This window comes from Apodemus sylvaticus, chromosome 1, assembly GCF_947179515.1.
Source record: "Apodemus sylvaticus chromosome 1, mApoSyl1.1, whole genome shotgun sequence".
Classification (NCBI taxonomy): Eukaryota; Metazoa; Chordata; class Mammalia; order Rodentia; family Muridae; genus Apodemus; species Apodemus sylvaticus.
The window spans coordinates 27,833,075-27,859,072 of record NC_067472.1 but is presented as its reverse complement, the minus strand read 5'-3'; the positions used below and the strand labels follow the sequence as shown (position 1 = coordinate 27,859,072).

At 41.1% G+C, this 25,998-nt stretch overlaps 1 protein-coding gene across 2 annotated transcripts in view; it reads left to right on the top strand.

Annotated features, from left to right (window-relative positions):
- Fas (Fas cell surface death receptor) overlaps positions 1-12,578 on the top strand; it is a 38,911-nt gene extending 26,333 nt beyond the window's left edge. The window contains exons 3-8 of one of the 2 annotated variants that reach the window (XM_052186998.1): positions 586-694; positions 4,404-4,465; positions 4,619-4,675; positions 5,395-5,459; positions 6,682-6,706; positions 11,456-12,578. In XM_052186998.1, the coding sequence (XP_052042958.1) occupies positions 586-694; positions 4,404-4,465; positions 4,619-4,675; positions 5,395-5,459; positions 6,682-6,706; positions 11,456-11,787 (650 nt within the window). In that variant the 3' untranslated portion in view covers positions 11,788-12,578. The remainder of the gene's footprint in view (positions 1-585; positions 695-4,403; positions 4,466-4,618; positions 4,676-5,394; positions 5,460-6,681; positions 6,707-11,455) is intronic. The other variant, XM_052186989.1, reaches the window with a different exon arrangement.
- Positions 12,579-25,998: the final 13,420 nt, after the last annotated feature.

The window sequence follows — 25,998 nt, the reverse complement described above, 5'->3', positions numbered from 1 at the left end:
TAACCCGACGCGGAGAGGCGCACCAGCCGCAGTCCAAGCCACCCATGGATGCCTTTCGCCCTCTACTGCAATTTAAACTTGTCTGTGGCTCTTGTTCATGGGCTTACAAAGAAACTCACAATGTGGCGAGGATGTCCCCTCATCTTCGGGGATCCCATCTGTCATCTTTCTACTTGGGGACCTGAATTTTTGTAGCTATTTCAATCTCTTCCCCAGGCCAGAATGGATTTTAAGAAATGGCAGAATCTCCAGGCGAGGCCTGAACATTTGTCGAATTAAGCCTAGTTTAGACTTATGAAGCACGATGACGATGACGATGACGGTGGTTTCCAGGCCATGTATTTAAGGTGCAAGGTTTGGTAGAAAGTGCCTGGCCTTCTGGATTATCTATGCACTAACTTCTCTACTAAATGGCTATCTTTTATTCTGGTACCGCTTTTTGGTTTGTAAACATTGTTATTAAAAGTGTAATAGTGTAATAGCTATATCTTAAAAAAAATAAATCTATGCAGCCCCTGGCCATTTTTTGCATCACTAATGTTTAACTAGCTACTACAATTAAAACTTTATAAACTGGCTTTCCAGGTTTAGAAGTGGAAACAAACTGTACCCGGACCCAGGATACCAAGTGCAAGTGCAAACCAAACTTCTATTGCGATTCTTCTGGCTGCGAACACTGTGTTCAATGTACCTTGTAAGTCTTAGTATCCGGTGCTTAAGACACTCGCTATGACATGAGACAGCCTTCCTTCCTAGAGTAGAGCCACCCTGAATGAGAGTTCAGAACTGAGTTCTAGTCTTATCTCGCCTCCATTTGTTCAGTCAGCACCAATCAGCACTGACCACCACTGAGTTAGCACCAATCAGCACTGAACACCATTGAGTTAGCACCAATCAGCAGCAAGGCACCACTGACTTAGCACCAATCAGCAGCAAACACCACTGAGCACTTTTTACCAAAAAGATCCTGTACAAGTGATGTTGTTAGCTGCTGACCATTGTAATGGGAGACAAGTGACTGTCATCAAGGTTTTGGTTCTAGGGCAAAGTCAGCCAAAAGTTAAAAAAACAAACAAACAAAAAAAGCAAAACAACAACAACAAAAAAACCAATTAATGCTCATTGCACATCAGCTCCTTATGGTGTATGTCAAGCATGAGACATTTGTGCTCGGATTGGTGCGAGTTATGCAGGAAGACCTTTTGACTCTGTCTGAAAGGTGGGAGTCTGGAGGAGGCAAGAAAACGCATTAGTAACTACAAGTGGGTGGAAAGTGAGTTCAGGCAGAGACCAACAGCTTTAAAGAGGCATAAGAAGCTCCCTTATCTGCCGGAGGACAGAAAAGCCTGGGAGGAATTTGGATAAGGACTTTGCCTTGACGCTAAGGGGCTTGCTTTTGACTCAGATCTAGAAAATCTGGTTGTACTGCTCACTTGTCTGCTTATTAACTGAGCTACTTTGAGCAGATCACTTATCCTGTCTGGACTTCAGTTTCGTCACTCACAAAAAGCAAAGAATATTTAATGAACTCCCTGCACCTGCCACATTTCTCTAGAGACCCGCACTAGGCAATACATTTTGCAAACATGGCTTTTGCAAATGGGCGTGAACAGGGTAGGGGTAGAGCACTTGTCCGGCATGCGCGCCAAGAGTCTCAGGTTCGATTCCAGGCACTGAAAGATATGCAGCTTTTGTTTTGTGGGAGACTGGCATTGTATAGAATGTTTAGGACTGCTATTTCCTTGCCATTCCTTAACCCTGTAACTCACCTTCAGAGCCTTCTGGTCATTCATCTAATACTAAGCTAATATTAATACTAGATGTATTAGAGACATGCTGCTTTGTGTCTTATTATTAGGAAAAACATTTGTGTTGCCTCTCTTTCCAACCCCAAGTGTCTGAGAGGCAAGGTGTGGATTGTGGGGAAGTAGCTAACTGAGCTCAGTAATAACACAATAATAGTTCCATATGCTTTATAATCACCATTTAATTTTTTTTCACCAGCTCTCTTTGGGGTAGATAGTGTAATTATCTTTGTGCTGTCGGTGAGATTACAGGCTCCTACAGGTCAACTGCTTTCCCACCCTGGCCTGCTTAGGCTTCAGGAAGAGGTCGGCTGTGAACCTGCAGAGTTTAGCTAGCTGAAGAAAATCCCACAAGTGCCTCTTGATTGTCCCAATCACTTCCTGCTGGGGCTCTGGGAAGCATCCTCAGTGGTGTATACCTGAAGGAAGTTTTAAGATTTTTTTTAAACATTTATTTTTTTGAAATTGTTTTTAATACGTTATTTTTAAAATAGCTTATTACATGTTGGAGCATCTTCTGGGTATATGCCCAGGAGTGGTATAGCTGGGTCCTCCAGTAGTACTATGTTCAATTTTCTGAGGAACTGCCAAACTGATTTCCAGAGTGGTTGTACCAGCTTGCAATCCCACCAACAATGGAGGAGTGTTCCTCTTTCTCCACATCCTCACCAGAATCTGCTGTCACCTGAGTTTTTGACATGCTCCACTATGTTCATAGCAGCCTTATTTATAATAGCCAGAAGCTGAAAAGAACCCAGATGTCCCTCAACAAAGGAATGGATAGAAAAAAATGTGGTGTGTTTACACAATGGAGTACTACTCAGCTATTAAAAACAATGAATTCATGAAATTTTTAGGCAAATGGAGGGAACTAGAAAATATCATCCTCAGTGAGGTAACCCAATCACAAAAGAACACACATGGTATGCACTCACTGATAAGTGGATATTAGCCCAGAGATTTGGAATACCCAAAATACAATTCACATATCAAATGATGCTCAAGAAGAAGGAAGCCCAAAGTCTAGATACTTTGGTCCTTCTTAGAAAGGGGAACAAAATACCCATGGGAGGAGATACAGAGACAAAGTGTGGAGCAGAGACTGAAGGAAAGGCCATTTAGAGACTGCCCCACCTGTAGATCCATCCCATATACAGTTACCAAACCCAGACACTCTTTTGGATACTCTACTGGCTGGTTTTGTGTTTCAACTTGACACAAGCTAGAGTTATCATCAAGCAAGGAGCTTCAGTTGGGGAAGTGCCTCCATGAGATCCAGCTGTAGGGCATTTTCTCAATTAGTGATCAAGGGAGGAGGGCCCCTTGTGGGTGGTTTGACCCCTCGGCTGGTATTCTTGGGTTCTATAAGAGAGCAGGCTAAACAAGCCAGGGGAAGCAAGCCAGTAAGAAACATCCCTCCATGGCCTCTGCATCAGCTCCTGCTTCCTGACTTGCTTGAGTGCCAGTCCTGACTTCCTTTGGTGATCAACAGCAATGTTTCCACAGTTAAGCTGAATAAACCCTTTCCTCCCCAACTTGTTTCTTGGTCATGATGTTTGTGCAGGAATAGAAACCATGGCTAAGACAAATACCAACAAGTGCATGCTGACAGCAGCCTGATATAGCTGTCTCCTAAGAGGCTCTGCCAGTGCCTGACAAATACAGAGGTGGATGCTCCCAGCCAACCATTGGACTGAGCACAGGGACCCCAATGGATGAGCTAGAGAAAGGACCAAAGGAACTGAAGGGGTTTGCAGCTCCATAGTAGGAACAACAATATGAACCAGCCAATATCCCCAGAGCTCCCAGGGACAAAACCACCAACCAAGAGTACATATGGAGGAACCCAAGGCTCTAGCCACATAGGTAGCAGAAGATAGCCCTGTTGGCCCATCAGTAAGAGGAAAGGCCCTTGTTCCTGTGAAGGCTCAATGCCCTAATGTAGGGGAATGGCAGGGCAGGGAGGTGAGAGGATGTGATGGGGGTTTTCAGAGGGGAAACAAGGAAAGGGGATAACATTTGAAATGTAAATAAAAATACCTAATAAAAACAAAACATAGCTTATTTTTAGCTCTTATATTTTAAGAATTCAATGTGCTACCAATTTGACGTTTATTTTTAATCTATCTCCTTTTGCATATCAGTATTTTGTTACTTTTTTAAACTCTTGCTATCATCAAGACTTTTGTTTTCAGCTTTTAAATATGGGGGCCCAGGGCTATGCATGGGACTGTGGTGCTGGAAAAGCCAGAAGATGTTGTTGGATGCTCTGGTGCTGGAGTTACAGGAGGCCGTGGGCTGTTTGGTGCGGGGCTCTGGGAACTGCACTCTGATCTTCTCCACAGGCAGCCAGCACTCCTAACCACTGAGCCACTTCTCCAGCCCCTAAATCTTAGAACAGATTTAACATTTGCCACCAAACACTCAGTCACACTCCTTAGCTTGTGTGCATTTTAGATGGTGATCTAGAAATATCTGAGAGGAAAAAAGGGCCAGGAAGGAGAGGCCAGATAAAGAATCCAGAATCTAGTGTACATTGGAAAAAATGGGGAAGGGATCTACCCAAGCCTTCTGAGTTTCTTCTGCCTTTTCCCCTAGGTGTGAACATGGAACCCTTGAGCACTGCACACCGACCAGCAATGCCAAATGCAAGAAACAAAGTAATCACTTGTTCTTATGACTACTTTCCTTTCCTCTTCCCATCCTCACAAGTCAGAATAAAAAGATCATTGGTTTACTATTGATTGAGAGAACAGAGATCCTCCTTCTCTTAAAACACACTTAATTTCATATACAATATCCAATATTCCTAGGTTCCAAATACCATTTCCTGTGGTTGTCGCTCATCCCTGTTTTGATAATATCATTTGGTAAGTACTAAGTTTGTTCAAAATGTAGATTAAAGTGACCTGATAAGTAGCCACTGTGCCCACTGAAAAAGCCCAGAAAGCCAAGCAGTGTGTTATAATGACACCCAGTAAACCCAGCCTTCTCTATGCCTGCCCTCCCTCAGCCACCTGTTTATTTTAATGGTTATTTTTTTTTTAAAAAATCACTCCTTATTTTGTGTCTTTAAAATGTATGACAAGTTTTGTTCAAAGATTACTTAACAATATCAGTACTTAAGGGAAGGCTGGGTACCATTGGAATTATTCTGGAAAAGCATCTGAACGCCTAGAGATGATAAGATACACCAATTTTCAATGACTGAATCTTCTAATTTTTCTTTTAAATAGCTTACTTTTAGCTCTTGTCTTAAGAATTCAATGCGTTACCAATTTAAGGTTTATTTTTATCTATCTCCTTTTGTATATCAGTATTTTGTTACTTTTTATAACTTAATATCACTAAGACTTTTGTTTTTATTTTTAAATATGGGGGTGCAGGGAAATGTATTTGACTGTGGTGCTGGGGAGGCCAGAAGATGCTGTTGGATGTGCTGGGGCTGGAGTTACAGAAGGAGTTAAGATTTTGCTCTGAATGTTTCCTGATAGTGTGATCTGAAGTAACATGTTAATTTAGTTCTCTTAGTGTGAGGACGTCCTAAGAATGGCATTTGAGTCTGACAGAACTCTCTTGGATCTTTCAGTATTTATATATAAAAAGTGCTGGAAAAGGCATCATGATGACCCTGAATCTGGAATCCCAAGTCCTGTGAGTATGAAAGTACAGAGTCTCGTGTTCCTCCATGCCCACGTTAAAATAACATTAATGATGAATTAATACACCACAGTGTATTAATTAGTACATTTTGGTGGGGTGTTACACAAAAGGGTCTGCCTCCTATAGTCATTTTGGGTCTAGGTGGAACTGCATCTGACCTGTCCACTTCTTTCTCAAATTGAAGACCATTCCTGCTTTCTATTGAGCTGCACGATAGAGCATGGTATTGGAAAAGATAAGGGAACTTATTGCTAACAACTCTTTTACCAGAGTTTAACAAGGGAAGTAGCTGCTTTCTCACCCCTGCTGACCCGGATGAACGCTCACAGTCATTTGCAGATTTAATCAACCAGTACTCATATGTTGCCTTCACCATTTACGATGGATATTTATCAAGGTCGCAGTCAGCCTACTGGCTGCTTCCAGGGAATGAGGTTAGACTGAATTATCACAGCACCCATGCACACATCTCATCATTGTGGATGAGAGGCATGATTAAGGAGCACAGTTTAAGATAAAAGCTGCGCATTAACGTTAGCTTGTAAAATAGAATTTTGAATGGAGTCTCAGGCGTAGTTGGGTTGCTTACATTGTTTGCTCAAAGGGTTGGGGGAGGGGGCTTTAGATGTAAGGAGACAGACTGAACAGATAGTTTTAAATAGCCTCAAAGCATATTGTGAAGTTGTTTGGAAAAGTTGGGTTTCTGAAGGCAAGCTTGCAAGAGATACTTACTAGAATAAAATAAATCCTTGTAAGGCTGTACATAAATACTGTGAAGAGCAATGGAGGAGCAGGAACGCCTACCTGTGTGAGCTGGACGGGTACGTGCAAAGTTCCCAGTTACATGGAAACGTCATTGGTCAAAGCATGGGACTCGGATTTCCAACCCTCAGCAAAGATTTTGCTCTTAAAATCCACCTAAAGGTCACAGTCTGGCTCCTTCCAGCTGGCCAGAGCTAATGCTACATTGTATCTAACGCAGAGGGTGGAACCTTTCAGAATCAAAATTGAATGACTGAAAGAGTTTATCTTAACCACAAAGGCTAGTTTCGTGTGTGTGTGTGTGTGTGTGTGTGTGTGTGTGTGTGTGTGTGTGTAGAGGTGTGTGTGTGTATGTCGCAATTGTATGATATTTTCTTCTGAATTTAGAAAAAAATTAAATAACATGCATATATGTTTCTTTTCTCTCTGCCTCTGATTTTTTTCTTCCCAGGAAAGCATGCCAATGAATGTCTCAGGTAAGTCTTTTTTATTATTTTATTTCACAGAAGTGACTTACTTTATCAGAATAGGCCTAACTTGGAACAGGCTCTAACATTTTAGAGTGAAATCATGTTTGAATTTCAGTGACACCTACAGCTTTCCTGTTATTTGAACTTTCAGTTCTATCAAAAGCTTAAATTAATAACAGTCTCAATTTAAAATATACTAGGAAGCGATGAAAGTGGTAAAACCATATATGATGACAGGTTTAAGGAAAACATTCTCATAATCAGTTAGCTGTCTCACAGAACCCCTTGGAACCTGATCAAATGGAACCATAAACTCTATATATGCTCTCGTCTCTGCAATGACATGTCCAATTCTGTTCCGCCCTGTCCCTTGACCTGTGACTTAGACATAGGATGAACTGACCTTTAAGGATTGTGGGTTTGGTCATTAAGTCTCTAGGGGGCATTAGAGGTGATCTCTTTTTAAGCTTCTGATTTCATTTATTTTTAATGAACACATTTTTTATTTAATTAGGAAAAAAAAACCTGTTCCAAACATCAGAAGTCTCTATACAATCCTCTGCATATAATATTCGGTCATTTAAAGTATTCTCCACATTGGAAATATATATATATATATATATATATATATATATATATATATATATATATATATATATATATATAAATGGTTCATCAATTAAGAGCATTTGCTACTCTTGTAGGAGACCTGGGTTTGAGTCCCAGCATCCTCATAGTGTCTCACTACCATTTGTAACTCTAGTTTTAAGGGATGTAACCCCTTGTTTTGATTCTATGGGCACCATGCACGCATATGGCACAAGCATACATTCAGACATAACACAAGCATGTATACACACACATACACACACACACAGAGAGAGAGAGAGAGAGAGAGAGAGAGAATGGGAGGGAGGGAGAGAGAAAGAGGTGAGGTCACAGAAGCAAAAGAACCAGGCTCCATGGCCTTTTAGTCTGTTCATATCTATCTTGCCATTCACTTTTATTCCTTATTTAAAATAGAAAATACATGTCCAGTATACAAACTTCAAAAGATGCACTAGTATAATGTGAAGTGAAATTCGACTTCTTACTATAATCAGTGTGACTCTGTATACTTTCAGTACTAAGCTATAAGCACATCTGCAAATATCTGCTTTTGTGGTTATGTGTGCATATATGCCTGGACCCATGTTATGCTTGCATTCAAGTTCAGATTTGGGGAGGTTTTAGTTTTGCATGAATTTGTGTGTATATTTTTAAATGAAATATAATGGAAAGAATGTTTAAATTTGCAATATGACTTTTAAGTCCTTAAAATAATCTACAATAGTTAAATGCCTCTTAAATATTCATGATATCTTCTGAATCTAAAGTAATGTGTACTAAACCAGTTTTTAAAATCTATTTGGAACATTAAACATGATAGGAGCAGAAAAACATCTCTTATGAAGTCCTATATGAAAGGAAATTGTGACAAGTTCCTGATTAGACAGAAACTGTTTCATCTCCAAGGAAGAATGTGCAGTGCAACTGTGGCTTCATAGAACAAATTGGGTAGTGTTCCTTCTGTATCCATTTTGTGGAATAGTTTGAAGAGTATTGGTTTTAGGTATTCTTTAAAGGTCTGATAGAATTCTGCACTAAACCCATCTGGTCCTGGTCTTTTTTGGTTGGGAGACATTTAATGACTGCTTCTATTTCTTTAGGGATTATAGGACTGTTTAGATGGTCTATCTGATCCCGATTTAACTTCAGTATTTGGTATCTGTCTAGAAAACTGACCATTCCATCCACATTTTCCAGTTTTGGTTAATATATATAGACTTTTGTAATAGGATCTGATGATTTTTAAAAATTTCTTCAGTTTCTGTTGCTATGTCTCTCTCTTCATTTCTGATTTTGTTAAATTGAATTCTTTCTCTGTGCCATCTGGCTAGTCTGGCTAAGGGTTTATCTATCTTGTTCATTTTCTCAAAAAAACATCTCCAAGGTTTTGGTGATTCCTTGTACAGTTCTTTTTGTTTCTACTTGGTTGATTTCAGTCCCGAGTTGATTATTTCCTGCCATCTATTCCACTTTGGTGTTATTGCTTTTTCTTGTTCTATAGCTTTCAGGTTTTGCTGTTAAGATGGTAGTGTAGCCTCTTTCCAGTTTCTTTTTGGAGGCACTCAGAGCTGACTTTTCCTTTTAGCACTGCTTTCATTGTGTCCCATAAGTCTGGGTATGTTGTGCCTTCATTTTCATTAAATTCTAAAAAGTCTTTAATTTCTTTATTTCTTCCTTGACCAAGTTATCATTGAGTAGGGCATTGTTCAGCTTCCTTGTGTAAATGGGATTTCTGTTTTTGTTGCTATTGAAGACCAGCCTTCGTCTGTGATGATCTGATAGGATGCATGGGATTATTTCAATCTTCTTGTATCTGTTGAGGCTTGTTTTGTGACTGACTATATGGTCAACTTTGGAGAAAGTACCATGGGGTTAGGTGCCGAAAAGAAGGTATATTCTTGTGTTTTAGGATGAAATGTTCTATAGATACCTGTTAAATTCATTTGGTCCATAACATCTGTTAGTTTCACTGTGTCTCTCTTTAGTTTGTTTTTCCATGATCTGACAGTTGATGAGAATAGGGTGTTGAAATCTCCCACTTTTATTGTGTGAGGAATAAAGTGTGCTTTGAGCTTTGGTAAAGTTTATTTTATGAAAGTTGGTACTCTTGCATTTGTAGCACAGATGTTCAGAATTGAGAGTTCTTCTTGGTTGATTTTTTTCTTTGATAAGTATGAATTGCCCTTCCTTATCCTTTTTGACAACTTTTGGTTAAAAGTTGATTTTATTCGATATTACAATAGCTAGTCCAGCTTGTTTCTTGGGACCATTTGCTTGGACCTTTACTCCGAGGTAGTGTCTGTCTTTGACACTGAGGTGATTTTCCTGTATGTAGCAAAATGCTGGGTTCTGTTCCCATACCCAGTCTGTTATTCTATGTCTTTTTATTGGAGAATTGAGCTCATTAATCTTAAGATATAATAAGGCATAGTGATTATTGAGTTCTGTTATTTTTGATATTATTTTTATGTTCATTTGGTTACCTTCTTTTGGGTTTGTTAAAAGAAGATTACATCCTTGTTTTTTCTAGGGTGTAGTTTCCCTCCTTGTGCTGGTGTTTTCCATCTATTATCCTTTTTAGGGCTGGATTTGTGGAAAGATATTATATAAATTTGTTTTTGTCATGGAATATCTTGGTTTCTGCATCTATGGTAATTGAGAGTTTTGTTGGGTATAGTATCCTGGGTTGATATTTGTGTTCTCTTATGTAACACATTTTCCCAGGTTCTTTTAGCTTTCATGGTCTCTGGTGAGAAGTCTGGTGTAATTCTGATAGGCCTGCCTTTATTTGTTATTTGACCTTTTTCCCTTACCGCTTTTAATATTCTTTCTTTGTTTATTGCATTTGGTGTTTTGATTATCATGTGACAGGAGGAATTTTTTTCTGGTCCAATGTATTCGTAGGTCTTTACACTTCTTGTATGTTCAGGGGCATCTCTTTCTTAGGGTTAGGAAGGTTTTCTTCTATAATTTTGTTGAAGATACTTACTGGCACGTTAAGTTGGGAATCTTTGCTCTTGTCTATACCTATTATTCTTAGGTTTGGTCTTCCCATTTTGTTCTGGATTTCTTGGATGTTTTGGGTTAGGAGCTTTTTGCATTTTGCATTTTCTTTATTGTGTCAATATTTTATGGTATTTTCTACACCTGAGATTCTCTCTTCTATCTTTCTGTATTCTCTCTTCTATCTTTTGTTGATGATGCTTGCATCTATGACTCCTGATCTTTTTCCTAAGTTTTCTATATCCGGGGTTGCCTCCCATTGTGATTTCTTTATTGTTTCTATTTCCATTTTTAGATCCTTGATGGTTTTGTTCAATTCCTTCACCTGTTTGGTTATGTTTTCCTGTAATTCTTCAAGGCATATTTACGTTTCTTCCTTAAGTGCTTCTAAGTGTTTGATGTGTTCTTCTGTACTTTTTAAAGTGAGTTACTTATGTCCTTCTTAAAGTCCTCTATCATCATTATGAGATGTGAAATTAAATCATAGTCTTGCTTTTCTGGTGGTTTGGGATATCCAGAGCTCGCTGTGGTGGGAGATGATGTGGTGGTTCTGAAACTGTGAAGTAGCCTTGGTTTCTGTTTCTTATGTTCTTGCCCTTGCTACTCGCCCTCTGGTTATCAGCTGGTCTTGCTGTCTCTGACTGTGGCTTGTCCCTCCTGCATGCCTGTATGTCAGTAGTGTGGGAGACCAATTCTTTCTGAGAGGAATTTGCTCTTGGGTGTAGACAAAAACTGTAAGTATCCTGTCCCTGGCCGTTCCTTGATTCCCATGTCCTGATGTCTCTGGGCGGGTCCCTCCTGGGCCAGGAATTTCAACATAAGTGGTGTTCTTACCTGTGCACATAAGTGTATTGGCTCTCCTGGGAGACCAGCTCTCTCCCGACAATATTTGGGTATAGAGTGTTGTGGCACAGGATCAACTCCCAGTGCAGATCAAGCTTCTGATTTCATAAATGCATAGATGCCATGTATCACGTCTGGCACAGAGAGTAAAGTATACAAGCTACAGCAAGTTTGGTAGGACAACTCAAGCTTACCTTAGGGGACTCACCTGTACTCTAAACTTTATGGGGAGAAGTGAACCGAGCTTCTGTAATGGGAGTTTCTCTTAGATATTTTCAGAGACTATTTTCTGTTTTTCAGATGTTAACTTGGATAAATACATCTCGAGAATTGCTGAACAGATGACCATCAGCCAAGTTAGAAAATTTGCTCGGGAAAATGACATCTCAGAATCCAAGATAGATGAAATCAAGCATGACAACTTCCAAAACACAGCTGAGGAGAAGACTAAGCTGCTCCAGTGCTGGTACCAATCTCACGGGAAGAACGGTGCCCACGCGGCTTTAATCAGGGGTCTCAAAAAAGCCAACTGTCGTGCCGTTGTAGAGAATATTCAGGCCATGGTTCGGGAGGACCGTGAAAACTCAACCTCAGACCTCAGTAATGAAAATGAAGGACAACGTCTGGAGTGAAAACTCCCTCACTCCAGAATTCCCAATGAAGAGAGCGGAGTGCCTACCACCCGTGATGGGCACAAAATGAATGCCAACTGTATTGACACTGGCAATTCCTGGTGTGTTCTCTTTGCCAGCAAATGGCAGATGATGCTAAGCGAGGGTCAAATGGCCAGCAGGTTTCAGAGACTGCTTCTGTTATACTCTGCAGGTGCTGAGATGAACCATTTTCTCTGTCTGCTGCTATTTTGTTATTTTTTTTTTACATTCAAACCTCCATGAAAGTTGTATTAAAAGTAAATTGTTATCTGAAGTATTTGTGTTTAGATTCATATACTGTGAACTGAGGAGAATTATAAACAGAAATCTCACTACCATGGCCTCAAAAGACTATGGCATGCTCACGAAAGGTGACCTAGCATGACTGCACTCCAGAAGACCCATCAAGCAGCTGAAAGAGTCAGATGCAGATATTTGCACCCAACTAATGGACAGAAGCAGCTGACTCCTCTTATTGAATAAAGGAAGACTGCTAAAACCTGAGAAGGGCAATCCTGTAGGAGGACCAGCAATCTCAATTAAACTGGACTCCCAAAATCTTTCAAACACTGGACCACCAACCAGGCAGCATACACCAGTTGATATGAGACCCCCAACACACACACAGCAGAGGACTGCTGGGTATGTGTTCATTCAGAGATGATGCACCTAACCCTCAAGAGACTGGAGGCCCCAGGAAGTTTAGAGGTCAGGTGGGGTGGGAGGTGGAGACGGGTTGGGAAGAGGTAAGGGATGTGGGACAGTCAGAGGGTGGACGGGGGTGGGAGGGAATAAAATATGGAATGCAAAAAATAAATAAATTATTAATAATAAAAAAGTTCATTTAAGTAGAAAGATTGATTAACTTGGGGATTTGCCTATAGTTTTCTCTGAGAGATGAAAGTCTTGGCTGTCTTGTCCAGCTTTCTAGTTTGACAGAACAGGACAAACCCAGTAGAGTTCAGCAATGAAACTCCCACGTTTTAAGGTGAAATTAAGCATGAGAACATCTTGTGCCTACTTTGGTGAGTTTGAACTTGAACCAAGAACTTTGAGTCCCTTTGAAAAGGCTTTGTACTTGAGGATATGAGTCTTTTCCTCTTGGCTTCACCCAGAGGTTCCAGGAATGACCACTCCCACATCAATAACCATGGCTGTGTTCTGGACTTACAATGACTTCTTGCTCCAAAGTTGCCTTGTTTCATTGATCACATCTTGTTTGTGGAAGACATCATGAGCAGGAATACACTTAAATGTCACTTATGGGCTGCAGAAAAAAAAAGTACTATCTACAAAAGGAGGTCAGAGACCCTGTGGGCCTTTCATACTTAAACATCTAGGCATTCTTTATTAGCAAGTACAGAGTCCTCTGGTATCTGAACAGGCCCTCTGCAGTACTACATTGTTAATTTCTGTATAGTTATTTAGATATGGCATACAGCACAACATTATTTGCAAGTATTTCCTGTGCTCTCATCTGAATAGAAGTATATCTGCATTAGAATTTTATACCAGGGACTGGGAAGTAACTCAGTAGTAGACCATCTTCTTAACACCCTTAAGGTCCTTGGATCAATCCCTACTATCCAGATATAGATAGATAGACAGACAGACAGAGAGACAGACAGACAGACAGACAGATAAACCAGGAATGGAAAGGGGAAGTCTACACAATGCAAGGTATTTGTAGTTTCTTCCTGGCTTTTAAAACCATCAGTCCACTGTATTCTTTTGTTCATTGCTGATGATATGCCCACTGCTGGTCTAAATATTCCTTTCTAGGTAATTCTTCTTTTTTCTTCTAATGGATTCTGAAGCTTCCTTTACCACACTTGTTTGGTGTTCTACAATTTGACTTAAAGGATTTATTCATCTCTTTTTCCTGTTTTCTTCCTGACTCCTCCCCTTTCTTCTTCTTTCCCCCAACCTTTATCCACTCTGTTTTCTTGGGGTCTTCATCTATGGTCTAGGCTGGCCTGAAATTTGTAGTAATCCTCCCGCCTCAGCCTCCTAATTGTTGGGATTACAGTGGACTTGTTATTTTTTAACTCATTTGCTAAGCAGAATGACTTTTTTCTTTCATCCTTTGAGATTATAATCAAATCAGCTCTGCTTCCCTTTCCTCTCTCCAACACCCTCATTTCCCTCTTTCAAACTCATGCCCTCATGTGTACACACTTTGTTTCTGCTTCCTTTTCATGGACATTTTAAGATTATCTGGAAAATTCTGTCCATCAGTTACTTTTCTTGTTGTAAACAAAGACCTGGCAAGAAGCAACCAAAGGAAGAAGGCTTGGCTTGTGCTTGAGTGTTCAGTCAGTCCATCATGGCAAAGAGGCTGTGGCTGGGGGACCATGGCAACTGGTCGAGCTGTGTCTGCAGTTAGGAAGGAGGGACCTCAGGGCTAGTGCTCCACTAATCTTCTCCATTTCCATCCTATTCACACTGGGACCCTGGCCCATGGGATGGTGTGCAGACTCCCAATGTAGGCCTTTCCTCTCCTCTTAAGCTTCTCTGGAACTTGCTCACAGGCCTATCCAGAGGTGTGTCTCTTAAGTGATTTTAAATCCAGCCTAGGCTACAATCACAATTTTATTCCATCATTGCTACTTGAAGGAGCCTACAGTTCTCCGGAAATCCTTCCTAAAAGTACTTTGAAATTTAAATTTTACATGTGATTCCATTGCTGCCAATCGTAAGCTCACTTTCCTCCCGTGACTCGGAAGACTTCGTGCATGTTCACTGTATACACGTTTGTGTCCAGGAGTATGTGCCTATGTGCATAAACTGGGACGCCATAGGACAAGAGGTGTCCTGCTCTAGCACCCTCCACCTTATCAGACTCTTACTGAACCTGGACCTAGACTGGCGGCCAGCCAGCCATCTCTGCCCACTTCCCATTACAGAGCTTACAGATACACATGTGCCAAGGCCGGCTTTTACACAAGTTCTGGGGACTTGTACTAAGGTTACCCATTGAGCCACATCTCTAGCCATACTCATGTGACTTTGATGTAATTTTGAACTTGGATTGTAGGTCTCCTTAATGACAACTCTTTTATTTATGTGTACCAACTTATGCATAGCAATTTTATGAGCCCATTTACCAACTCCTCCAGAGACTCCTGTTCTGAACCAGGATTTCTTAGTATCTTGGGACTTGTATCTCTCAGTAATTTCAGGGTCCAAATAGGCTTGTGTTCCACAGGAAGGAAGCTTGGCTTCCCCGTTGGTCTGACTTTCTAATGCCATTGGTGGTGTTTAACTGGAACTTAGGTTAAGCTGTCTTTTGACACCAACTCAGATCATTTGTTAGCAAAGGGATTTTAATAAGGCTTTAACTCCGTCACAGCTCTGGCTTGTCCTCCTGTCTCCAGTGGTCTGGCTGGAACAAATCATAGAAAGCTGCGGGAGGCCTTGTGTCACACTTATTAGCATACATTTACATTGGCTTATGCTTACCTAGGCCTCTTGGAAGCTCTGTATTTGGATGAATACCTTGGTTCTAGGCAAAAAGAAGATAATAAACTGTAAAAAGCTGATTTGCTGCATTATATAAAGCACCAACTCCATGAAGTAGTTTTGTTCGAGTGTGACAAACCCCTTCCAGATACCCACCAGTGAAAGGCTCCAAAGATAGAAACCCACCTAGAAAGGCTGTGCTATCACCTGAAACAGCTTGGAGATCTGTAATGGAGATCTTACATATATCTATAGACTTTTGGGACAGAAGAGTTATAGCCAACTTTGTATTTTAAGGTAGAAATTGGGATAGGACAGGGGCATGTAGCCTAGAGCATAAAGCATTTGGTGCACATGCTCTCCAGTCTGACTTTGCATCCTCCCCACCCAGCACTGAAAGAAACCGGTCACAGTAATGGCGGCACATTCTTGTAACCCCAGTGTTGGAAAGCACTGGTAATGCTAGAAGCTCCTGACCAGTCTACCAGAACCGTGAGAGTTAGAGACTGTCTCAAACCAAAATGGTGGAGAGCAATTAAGGGGGCATCCTAAGTAAGTATGACTGCATGCACATGTGCACCTGCGAATGCACACACACACACACACACACACACACACACACACACACACACACACGCATGCACACATGCACATACAAACCACAGACACAATAATTAAATACGTTAGAAAAGAAGATGTTATGTAACCCCAAGTGCCTGCAAATATATATACATATATATGTATATATATATATGTACATATATATATTCAGCTTTTATATCACATGTTTAATTTCTAATCAGAAAGATGGATCTCCATTCCAGACACAGTCACTATCAGTAAAATCATGATCAATCTCTAACTTTGTTTCTAATATAACAGTGTTTTAGGGGGAGAGCTTACTACTTTTAGTGAGAGGAGACATGTTCCTGATACTTTGGGCTTCATTGGAAGAAGCTTCCAGTTACAGGGTAGAAGGATCTACCTGAGCCTCAAGCCGGAGATCACACAAGTGGACAAAATGATCCAACTCCCAATAAATAAAGTAAGAATAAGAATCACTTGACTGCTGGTTGCTATCACATGACTCTAATGACCTTACAGTCCTGGTTTTTGGTGAGTAAATTCATGTAATGCAGGATAAAAACGTCTCAGCTATAAAGTAAAAGGCCCAAGGATCTGTCAATAAAATAGAACAGCTGCTAAAGTGGGCTCCAAACAAATTGAGAGGAGAGCAGTGCTATGGTTCCATATGGCCACAAGATGGCACTGTTTCTCCAGCACTGTCTCAGACCCTGATTTTAAAGTTCCTCCAAATTATGTCATGGTTTAAGTCTCATACTCAACACGCAACAAAAGAACAGAACAAAATAGATATTACAAGAGTTTTTATCTAGAATAAGGCAACGCATGGTTCAAAGTCAACCCCGTTTCATGACCTGGCTGTGTAATTTTAGATTTAACATCTTGGATGTTTGTTTTCCATATCTGTAAATTAAAGTCATAGTCCACCAGTCTGTATAACCGCGAGGCATAGAAAGGGGATACACGTGTGATGGTAGGATTATAATAGACTGTGATATTGGTTCTTAAGTTTAAAGTTCATAAAAGCCACCTGAGGACATTTGGAAATGTGTCCTGTGGATGATGTGGCTTGGAGAGTAGAGTACTTGCCCCACAGTCATGATGAACAGCACTCTAAAAATTCATATTCCCAGGTCCAGACATGCTTCAGTCGGCTTGAGACTGAAAATATTCACGTGCTGCGTAATTAAGCAGCAATTACAAAATGTGCAAAACCTCAGATCACAGCCCGAGAGGCTTCAGTATGCCAACACCCATGGAAAGAAATGCTTAAGAGATTAATTCACCATTTAACTAAAAGTTGAATGAGCGCTCCACCATTTTTAGATAAACTAGCAGTATGTCTATACTATATCATAACAAAAGTGTATCGAGTGTATGTGTCTCTCTTAAGTTAATAGAACAGACTTGCGAAGGAAGTGTTCGCTGGGTGACCATCAGATAATAGGACCAGGTGCAGATCATCTGAAGGTCAGCTGATAGACAGGCATATTCATGTATAGGACCCTGGCAGAGTTGGGGGAATCCCCCTGGACTTTGCCTTGGGACCCTGATTCACTCTGATTTGTCTATCAACAAGTGACTTGGTGTCTTCTATTGAAGGCTGGAGCAAGCTCTACTGTGCTGAAATGGAGTAAGACAATCTAGCAGTGAAGTCCCATGAACCTCTTAGAATTCTTTGTCACACAGCTACTACAGACCACCAGGATTTGTTGGCTAGAGCCAATGGAACTTTCCTAATCCCTTGTTTTCCTTCTCTGTCTCTGAGGGGTCTCATTGCGGTTCCCGGAAAACATGGTGGGAAACAGGCTTGTTTCCACCAGTTTTGTTATCTTCAGAACCTGGGTGTGCGTGCTCAAATCCCATCTTAGATATCAACACTGCACAACAGCAGTGACGCCTTTAGAAAGTGTGAAACTGGCTTCATTTGGAAATGTGTTCAGCAAGACAGAAGAGAGAAAGCAGTTTGTGTTGGACTACAGAGCTCTCCATCTTTCTACAACTATTTATCAAACAGTTCTTACATTTTTACAGCTGGGCATTATTCTAGGACAACACACTGATAAAATACAGAAGGACTGCTAGTGCGGAGCTGGATCTCTCGCAACTGGATGGACAAGAATTCACCTAATGATTGTGCAGAATGCTATGTTATAAGGTTATAAGTACTCTGCTCGGTAGATCGTGATAGGGCGAATGGAGGCAAGAGTGGGGAGAGAGAAAAAAAAAGCAAGGTGTGTTACTAAATAGAGCCGTCAGGAGACACGCAGTGAGATGGAGCAAAGATTTGCAGCACGGTGGCCCAAATCTGAGGGAGGCTTGAAGTAAACACCAGGACAAGCCAAGCACACGTGAGGGGCAGCGAAGGGTCAGTGTGGCTGCAGTGTACGAAAGAAAAGGCGTGATGAAGATGAGGTAAGAGAGGTGACAGGATCCAGGCGGCTGGAGCTGGCCTTGCTGGGGGACAAAGGCCTTACCAATGCAACTTCCTATTTTCAACAGCTGATGCAAGGATAAAGCTCACAGACCAGATATCTCTATTGTGTGGCTTTATTATGTTTAAAAAATAATCCTGTGGCAGAGATATGACAAAGTTGTGGGTCTTCGGGAAATGAACGTTCCTTTGGGAAACGAGAGATTATGCGAAATGGTTTCTGAAGAGACCCAGGACCTAAGGATGAGTTGGAGGGTGTGCAGAAAGTGCTGCTGGAATTAGCAGGACTCTGAGGAATGCCCCCTCCCCCACCCCCAGAGTTCCCACTGCAGCACTTTCTCCACACTGTTCTGCTGAAATCTGGTCCAGGCCTCACTCTGTCCAGATGGGTTTCTCCGTCCCTCTCCCATGGCCTAGCACTTGACTGACCAACCCATCACACCTTACTCATCCCTTTAGGAGAAAGGACTTTCTCAAGAACTTGGAAATCGGAAAGTCCCTTCCTTTTCTTCCCTTTTGTTTTTAATCTAGGCGAAAATCACATAACATAAAAACCAACCATCCTAAAGTATACAGTTCAGTGGTATTTAGTATTTCACAACATTGTGCAACTTTTTTACTTCCATCTGGTTCCAAAAACTTTTATTGCTTCGAAGGAAAACTGGTGTGTACTAAGCAGTTTCCCCTGCTATCCCTTAGCGGCCCCCCCCCCCCACCGCCCTGCCCCCAAAGCAGGAATCAGTAAGGAGATTTCTGCATCTTTAGGATTAACTATTCTGAGCACGTCATTGAAATAATCATGCTTTGCACATCCTTATATGTAGTGCATTTTTCCAAGAAAGAGCATTTCTTTTTTTTTTTTTAAATATTTTTATTTTCTATATTCTTTGTTTACATTCCAAATGATTTCCCCTTTCCCGGATCCCCCCTCCCCGTATATCCCATAAACCTTCTTCTCTCCATCCCTTCTCCAATCACCTCCCTCCTTTTTCTCTGTCCTTATATTCCCTTCCCATGCTAGATCAATCCTTTCCAGGATCAGGACCCTCTCCATACTTCTTCATGGGCGTCATTTGTTATGCAATTTGTGCCTTGGGTATTCAGGGCTTCTGGACTAATTAATATCCACTTATCAGAGATTGCATTCCATGTGTATTCTTTTGTGATTGGGTTACCTCACTTAGGATGATATTTTCCAGATCAAACCATTTGCCTAAAAATTTTGTGAACTCATTGTTTCTAATTGCTGAGTAGTATTCCATTGTGTAAACATACCACATTTTCTGTATCCATTCCTCCTTTGAGGGACATCTGGGTTCTTTCCAGCTTCTGGCTATTATAAATAAGGCTGGTATGAACATAATGTAGCATGTGTCTTTATTGCATGCCGGGGAATCCTTTGGGTATATGCCCAGGAGAGGTATAGCAGGGTCCTCCGGAAGTCTCATGTCCAGTTTTCTGAGGAACCTCCAGACTGATTTCTACAGTGGTTGTACCATCTTACAACCCCACCAGCAGTGGAGGAGTGTTCCTCTTTCTCCACATCCTCGCTAACACCTGCTGTCTCCTGAGTTTTTGACCTTAGCCATTCTGACTGGTGTGAGGTGAAATCTCAGGGTTGTTTTGATCTGCATTTCCCTAATGACTAATGAGAGAGCATTTCTTAGCAGTAAAATTGCTCGGGTGAAGAAGACTGCAGAGTTTAGTTGCTCCACAGTCATGCAACGGCATCCAGTTATATTGTGTGCTCGCCAAGCCAAACAGCTTGGATTTCCTCAGCTTTACAAAGTGACATGATAGAAATAAAATGCTCCTCCTGCAACTCAAATTTGTGTAGCTGTTCATGTCAAGTGCATGTATAGATGCATGTCACATGCATCTATGCGTGTGGCGTGCGGTGTAGTAAGAACCCTTCTGCTTCCCAGGGTGTCTAATCATGTTTGGACCATTCAGAAAAATGGATGACATTGGAGATGGCACAGATACATCATCTCATAGCCTCCATTACTTACTTTCTGCCCTGTCAAAAACACCACAGGCTAGAATCAGTCAGTTTGCTGTGCTCCTATTCTGAGGGCAGTAGTAAAAGAGAGTGCAGATGCGGTCTTGTTTTTAAGTTTATGGCATAACACAAGCAAAAGAAAAAAAAAGTCTTTCATTATTACGTAGCCATTCTGATATATGACATCCATAGGTCCGTCAGTATTGGGAACTCAGAGGCAGTAATCTTGACATATCACCTACATGCAAGGTCATCTGTGGGCTTTTATGACGATCTTGTTTCTCTACATGTTTTCAAAACCCACCTATCTGTATCATATCAGTGCCTCTTTTCTTTTACTGGGCAGATACTATCTTACTGGCAGCAGAGACTGGGATCAGGAGGGGCAGTCTGTCTTCTTGGTAAAGGATGAACCATGACATAGAGGGAGCGATGGGGACAGCATCCTAGAGAGATCTGGTGCAGGCGGCAGGATCCATTGAACTATGTATTTTAATCGGGTGTAACGTAGAAGTTTCTCAGCCTCCTGTTCTCATTTTTTTCTCTCACCCAGGAATGGCCACTCAACTCGAGTAAGCTTTATATATTTATTTATTTTGTCTCCCCATCTCAAACTTCAAACTCAGGCTTAGTGAGTCATGAGTAGGCTCTCTCCATGCCACCATTAATGCTCTGTAGCCAAATGGAAATACAGAACGAGAGAACAAAACTGGGTAGAGTGGTCTTCGGTTTTAATGTGTTTCTAACGGCTCTGCCGACTCCCTCACATGATTTTGTGTCACTCCTCCGAACACGTTTCTCACCTCTAAGCCACGAGCAACAAGAATGGACTCTTGTAGTGAAATGCACATGTGTATTTATGCACATGTGGATCAGCCGCGGGCAAAGACAAAGGCTGCCCGCAGACCAAGTATTGCTATCAGAACATTCCAAAGCCAGAAGTGCTGTCCATTCCTCGTGAACAGGCAGATGAGTGTATTTTACCTCATTTTTAAAAATATTTAACCTTTCATTTAGTTTCATGATTACTTCCATCTTCATTTCATTATAAAAGTAACTTAATTATTAAACTTCTTGATAGTGGCTCCAATATGCAATCAAAATAAATATTTCAGAAAAGATGCAATTTTATCTTACTGATTTTCATAATCTCTGTGGCTATAACTTTGATTTCAGTTGTGTCAAGATGAAAGCCACAAACAGACACTCTTTACTCTTCCTTGAACTTTCCTCCCTACATCTTCCTCATGGACTTCGATGTGATTTTTGTCTACTGGGAACCTGGCAATACCAAGAAGTTGCCAGAAATCACATACTGAGAGAAAAGGAAATAGATACATATATACACACATATAGGTATGTATATATTTCATACATATATTCTGTGCATGTATATGTGTGTATATATGTATGTAAGTATATATCTTGTGTGCATGTGTGTGTGTGTGTGTGTGTGTGTGTGTGTGTGTAGATAGACTCTTAAAGGAAAAAGGGAACATGAAGATGCGTAAATTATCAAGTATTATCTTGGATTTCACAAAATTCGTGGATTCACAAAGAAGAGAGTGTTTGTTTATAGCCCAAATTATTCTTTACCGGAAACAATCCAATGCTGTATGATGACAGACTGTGGAGTTGAAAGGATGCTTGGCAGGTGGGCGCTAAGCACCTTGTGAATCATCCACTAGGATTCAAAGTTAGACCCAGAGAAGTCTTTTGGAAGTGATAAAACCTTTTAAGAAGCTGGTAGAAATAGCAGTGGTATGTAAATTGAAATCAAGTCATTACTGAAATTTATTTCTCAAATGAGGTCTTTTCCTTGAAAAGTTTCATTTATTCTTCTAATAAATCAACAGACTCTCTTCTATTCCTAGGAAATCTATGTTTATTCAGCTCATCTAGAAAAGGTAATGACAGAAAAGATTTATTCAGTCTTTCTTGGTAAACCAGTGAAATTTAACCACAATGTAAAGAAGTCCCCTGTGCAGCTTCTTGGCAGCTCTGACATAGGAAGCCTTCTCCTCCCAGGAACTGTTTACTACTCCAATTCCCCAGGAGTGAAGGGACATCTTGAGCCTCACCCCACCCTCCACCTGGAAATGTTAAGAGGCCCAATCTTGTAAGGACCTCGGCTACATGAAGCACAGCTGCTCTGATCTAAGAGAATAATCGTGTCTAACAGAAGGAAACAGCCAGTTAACACCATCCATCAGGTTCTCAGCAAATACTGACTACCCTGTACATTCTGCACAAATCCCTTAACAACAGGGATAAAGTTGATGACTTTTTACACTCTTTGTACCTAGCCTGAGTAGGTTGGTTGATCATTGTTGTCTAATGAGATTCTCCTTAAATTTAGCAATTTGAAATAACAAATGTGTTCTATTACACAGTGAGGGTCTGGAACCTCAGAGCTACTTAAGGAGATGGTGGTCTTCCGTACATTGTATTCTAGATAGGGATCAATGCTGCAAACTTGTGTGGAAGCTGTGTGTGTGTGTGTGTGTGTGTGTGTGTGTGTGTGTGTGATTGTGTGTGAATATTTCTAAGCACACTCACGTAACTGCTGTAAAGTTTCAGTTACCCAGATTAGTGAACATATTCAGATCCTTTCTCTATGGGAATTTCGGCTGGGCTTCCTGAATGTCTGCACAGCATGGCAGATAGCTTTCCTCAGACTGAGTAATCTACTGGAGAGAGGAAGTGATGGAGTCACGATTTATAACCTTTTTACAACCTTACAATGTGAAAAGTGCATTATCCCTTTGCCAAGTTCAATTGAGCATACAATGACTTTGGCACAATGTGTCATGGCAGTCATGAGAGGATGAATATTAATAGCCAGGAATCGATGATGAGCCTCAGTAGGAGCTGAACTCAGTGATATATTAACAAACACTATTGCCAAATAAATGGCCAGATGGATGAATGAAAGTCTATGCTGTTTGCTATAGGACAGAAATTCCATGCTGATTTTCAATTGTATCATTAGGTATCATAATAGGACTATATCCTGAAGTGTTCTTTGGGACAGGGCACAGAAATCACTGTCAGAGAGTTAAGTACAATAAAACTAAATAGTTAAGAAAGCTAGTCAATTGATAGGAAAAAAAACCTATCTGGTTGATGTTTTTTGTCCCTGGGAGTTCTGGGTTTACTGGGTGGTTCATATCATTGTTCCTCCTGTGGTGCTGCAAACCCCTTCAGCTCCTTGGGTCCTTTCTCTAGCTCCCTCATTGGGGACCCTGTGCTCAGTTCAATGGCTGCCCGAGAGTGTCCCCATCTGTATTTGTCATGCACTAGCAGAGCCTCCCAGGTGACAACTACATCTGGCTCCAGTCAGCAAGTACTTGTGGGTATCAATAATAGTGTCTGAGTTTTGTAGAAAAAAACCTTAAAAGTCATTTTCCACAATCACCTGAAGTCAAATATGTCACTAAAATACTTTATACTTTTGCCTATTAGGTTATATGCTTTGAAATAAATTTTGTTCTTTAAATACCTAAAAATTATAGAAGCCAAGAATCATTTAGTCTGAACAGGAACTCTTTTTCCCCCTGTCCCCAGATAATTTTATTTAGTATATCTTAGTCCATTCATAATTATGCTTTTGAAAATAACTTAAGATATAGACCCTTATTATGTATTTTATACACTTAATAAATATTCATTAAAAGCTTCCCCTGGGGCCAGGTGGGTAGTTAAATTCCTATAACCCACCACTGGGAGGCTGAGGTGGGGATTTACAAGCTGAAGGCCAGTCTGGACTATGCAAGTACAACATAGGTTCTAGGAAAGCCTGGGTGCCCTAGTTTCCTATGGCAACTTATAAGAGAATGAGATTATTAGGGCCTTACTGTTTCAGAGGATGAAGGTAGTGAGAATTTTGTTTTCTTTAAAAACACAGAAATATTATGGGAATACATTTTAATTTTCTTTTTTTTTATACTGGAGATTTTCTTTATTGACATTTCAAATGTTATCCCCTTTCCCTGTTCCCCCCCCTCCTGGAAACCCCCTATCCCATCCTCTCTCCCCCTGCTTCTATGAGGGTGTTCCTCCACCCACCCCACTCCCACCTCTCCACCTTTGATCCCCCTACACTGGGGGCATCTATTGAGCCTTCATAGGACCAAGGGCCTCTCCTCCCATTGATGCCTGACAAGGCAATTCTCTGCTATCTATGTAGCTGGAGCCATGTATATTCCTGGTTGGTGGCTGAGTCCCTGGAAGCTCTGGAGGGGGGGCTCTGGTTGGTTGATATTGTTGTTCTTCCTATAGGGTTGCAAACCCCTTTCGCTCCTTCAGTCCTTTCTCTAACTCCTCCATTGGGGACCCCGCACTCAGTGCAATGGTTGACTGTGAGCATCCACCTTTATATTTGTAAGGCTCTGGCAGAGCCTCTCAGGAGACAGCCATATCAGGCTCCTTTCAGCAAGCATTTCTTAGCATCCACAGTAGTGCCAGGGTTTGGTGTCGGTATATGGGATAGATCCCTAGGTGGGGCAGTCTCTGGATGGCCTTTCCTTCACTTGAACAGGAACTCTTTCATGTATCATAGAGTTTCCGATTTTACTTCATGAGAAAATGTGAAGATTTGTAAAAGATTCGTAAGCTATGAAAAGATAAGTAATTAGGTTTTCTGAAATCTTAAATTGTATGGTAGGAGTCATGTTCTTAAAATAGCCTATAAAGATGAAAACAGATATCTGAGCTTCATAGGCAGTTTTCACGTAGATCAGCATAGGCTAATATAGAAATCCTAGGTCCGAGAGATGCTGAGACTTAGATGTGGCTTGTCTTCAAGGCTGAGCTTTTGCCCTCAGTGTCATGACGCCAGTGCTTGGTGCCTTTTCCTAGCCAATTAAGTCATCTACGGGAGTTCATGCTTCTCTCTGAATTAGTTCTCTGAAGGCTGAGAGTGGGTCTGGTTTCTTTGACATTCTTTCCCTTGCTTTAGCTTTGTACCACCTGAGATTCGGCCATGTCCTGAAGCAGCATACTCCTACACCAGTGTCATGCTCTTTGGACCTTCCAGTTGCTGGATGCAACACATTTACTTGCTTTCTTATGAAATACCTGTTGAAATATTAAGCATTCTGTGGTAACAACACTAGACAGGCTAAGACAGGGGGCAAACACATGTTGATGTAAATCCTAGCTTCAACACTTACTAGCCATCCAGCCTTGATCAACATACATAACATCTCTGAGGTTTGATATCTTCAAAGGTAAAATGTCCTGTAACATAGTACTTATAATAATGACAGACGAGGAAAGGTGGTCTGCTGTACCAAAAGCTCTCCATGGCCCCAATTGTTCTTCCTGAGTGTCCAAGGTATGTGTCTTGGGTGTCCTGGGTCTTTAGTCTGACCATGTGCAATTAGAGCTGATAATTCTGATCTCTTGGTTTCAATAAAGTACCACTCAGCAAGGTTTGAGGTCAAGTATTATCTTTAGATGCCACTGATGGAATTGGACTGACTCATCTAGAAGCATGCCAGCCTTATCTTGTGTGGGAAAATATGATCAGGAAATAGCTGTGGGGAGGAATTTCAGAGGGTAAGTCCTCTCTTCTCTTTCTATAAAGGGCAGCCTCACCTTGCCACCCACACGTAGATAACCCAGGAAGAACTGCCTGCCAAGTCCTCTCTGTCATTTAATGGTTTCTCCTGGAACAGCAGGCAGCTGCATGTCAATCATAGCA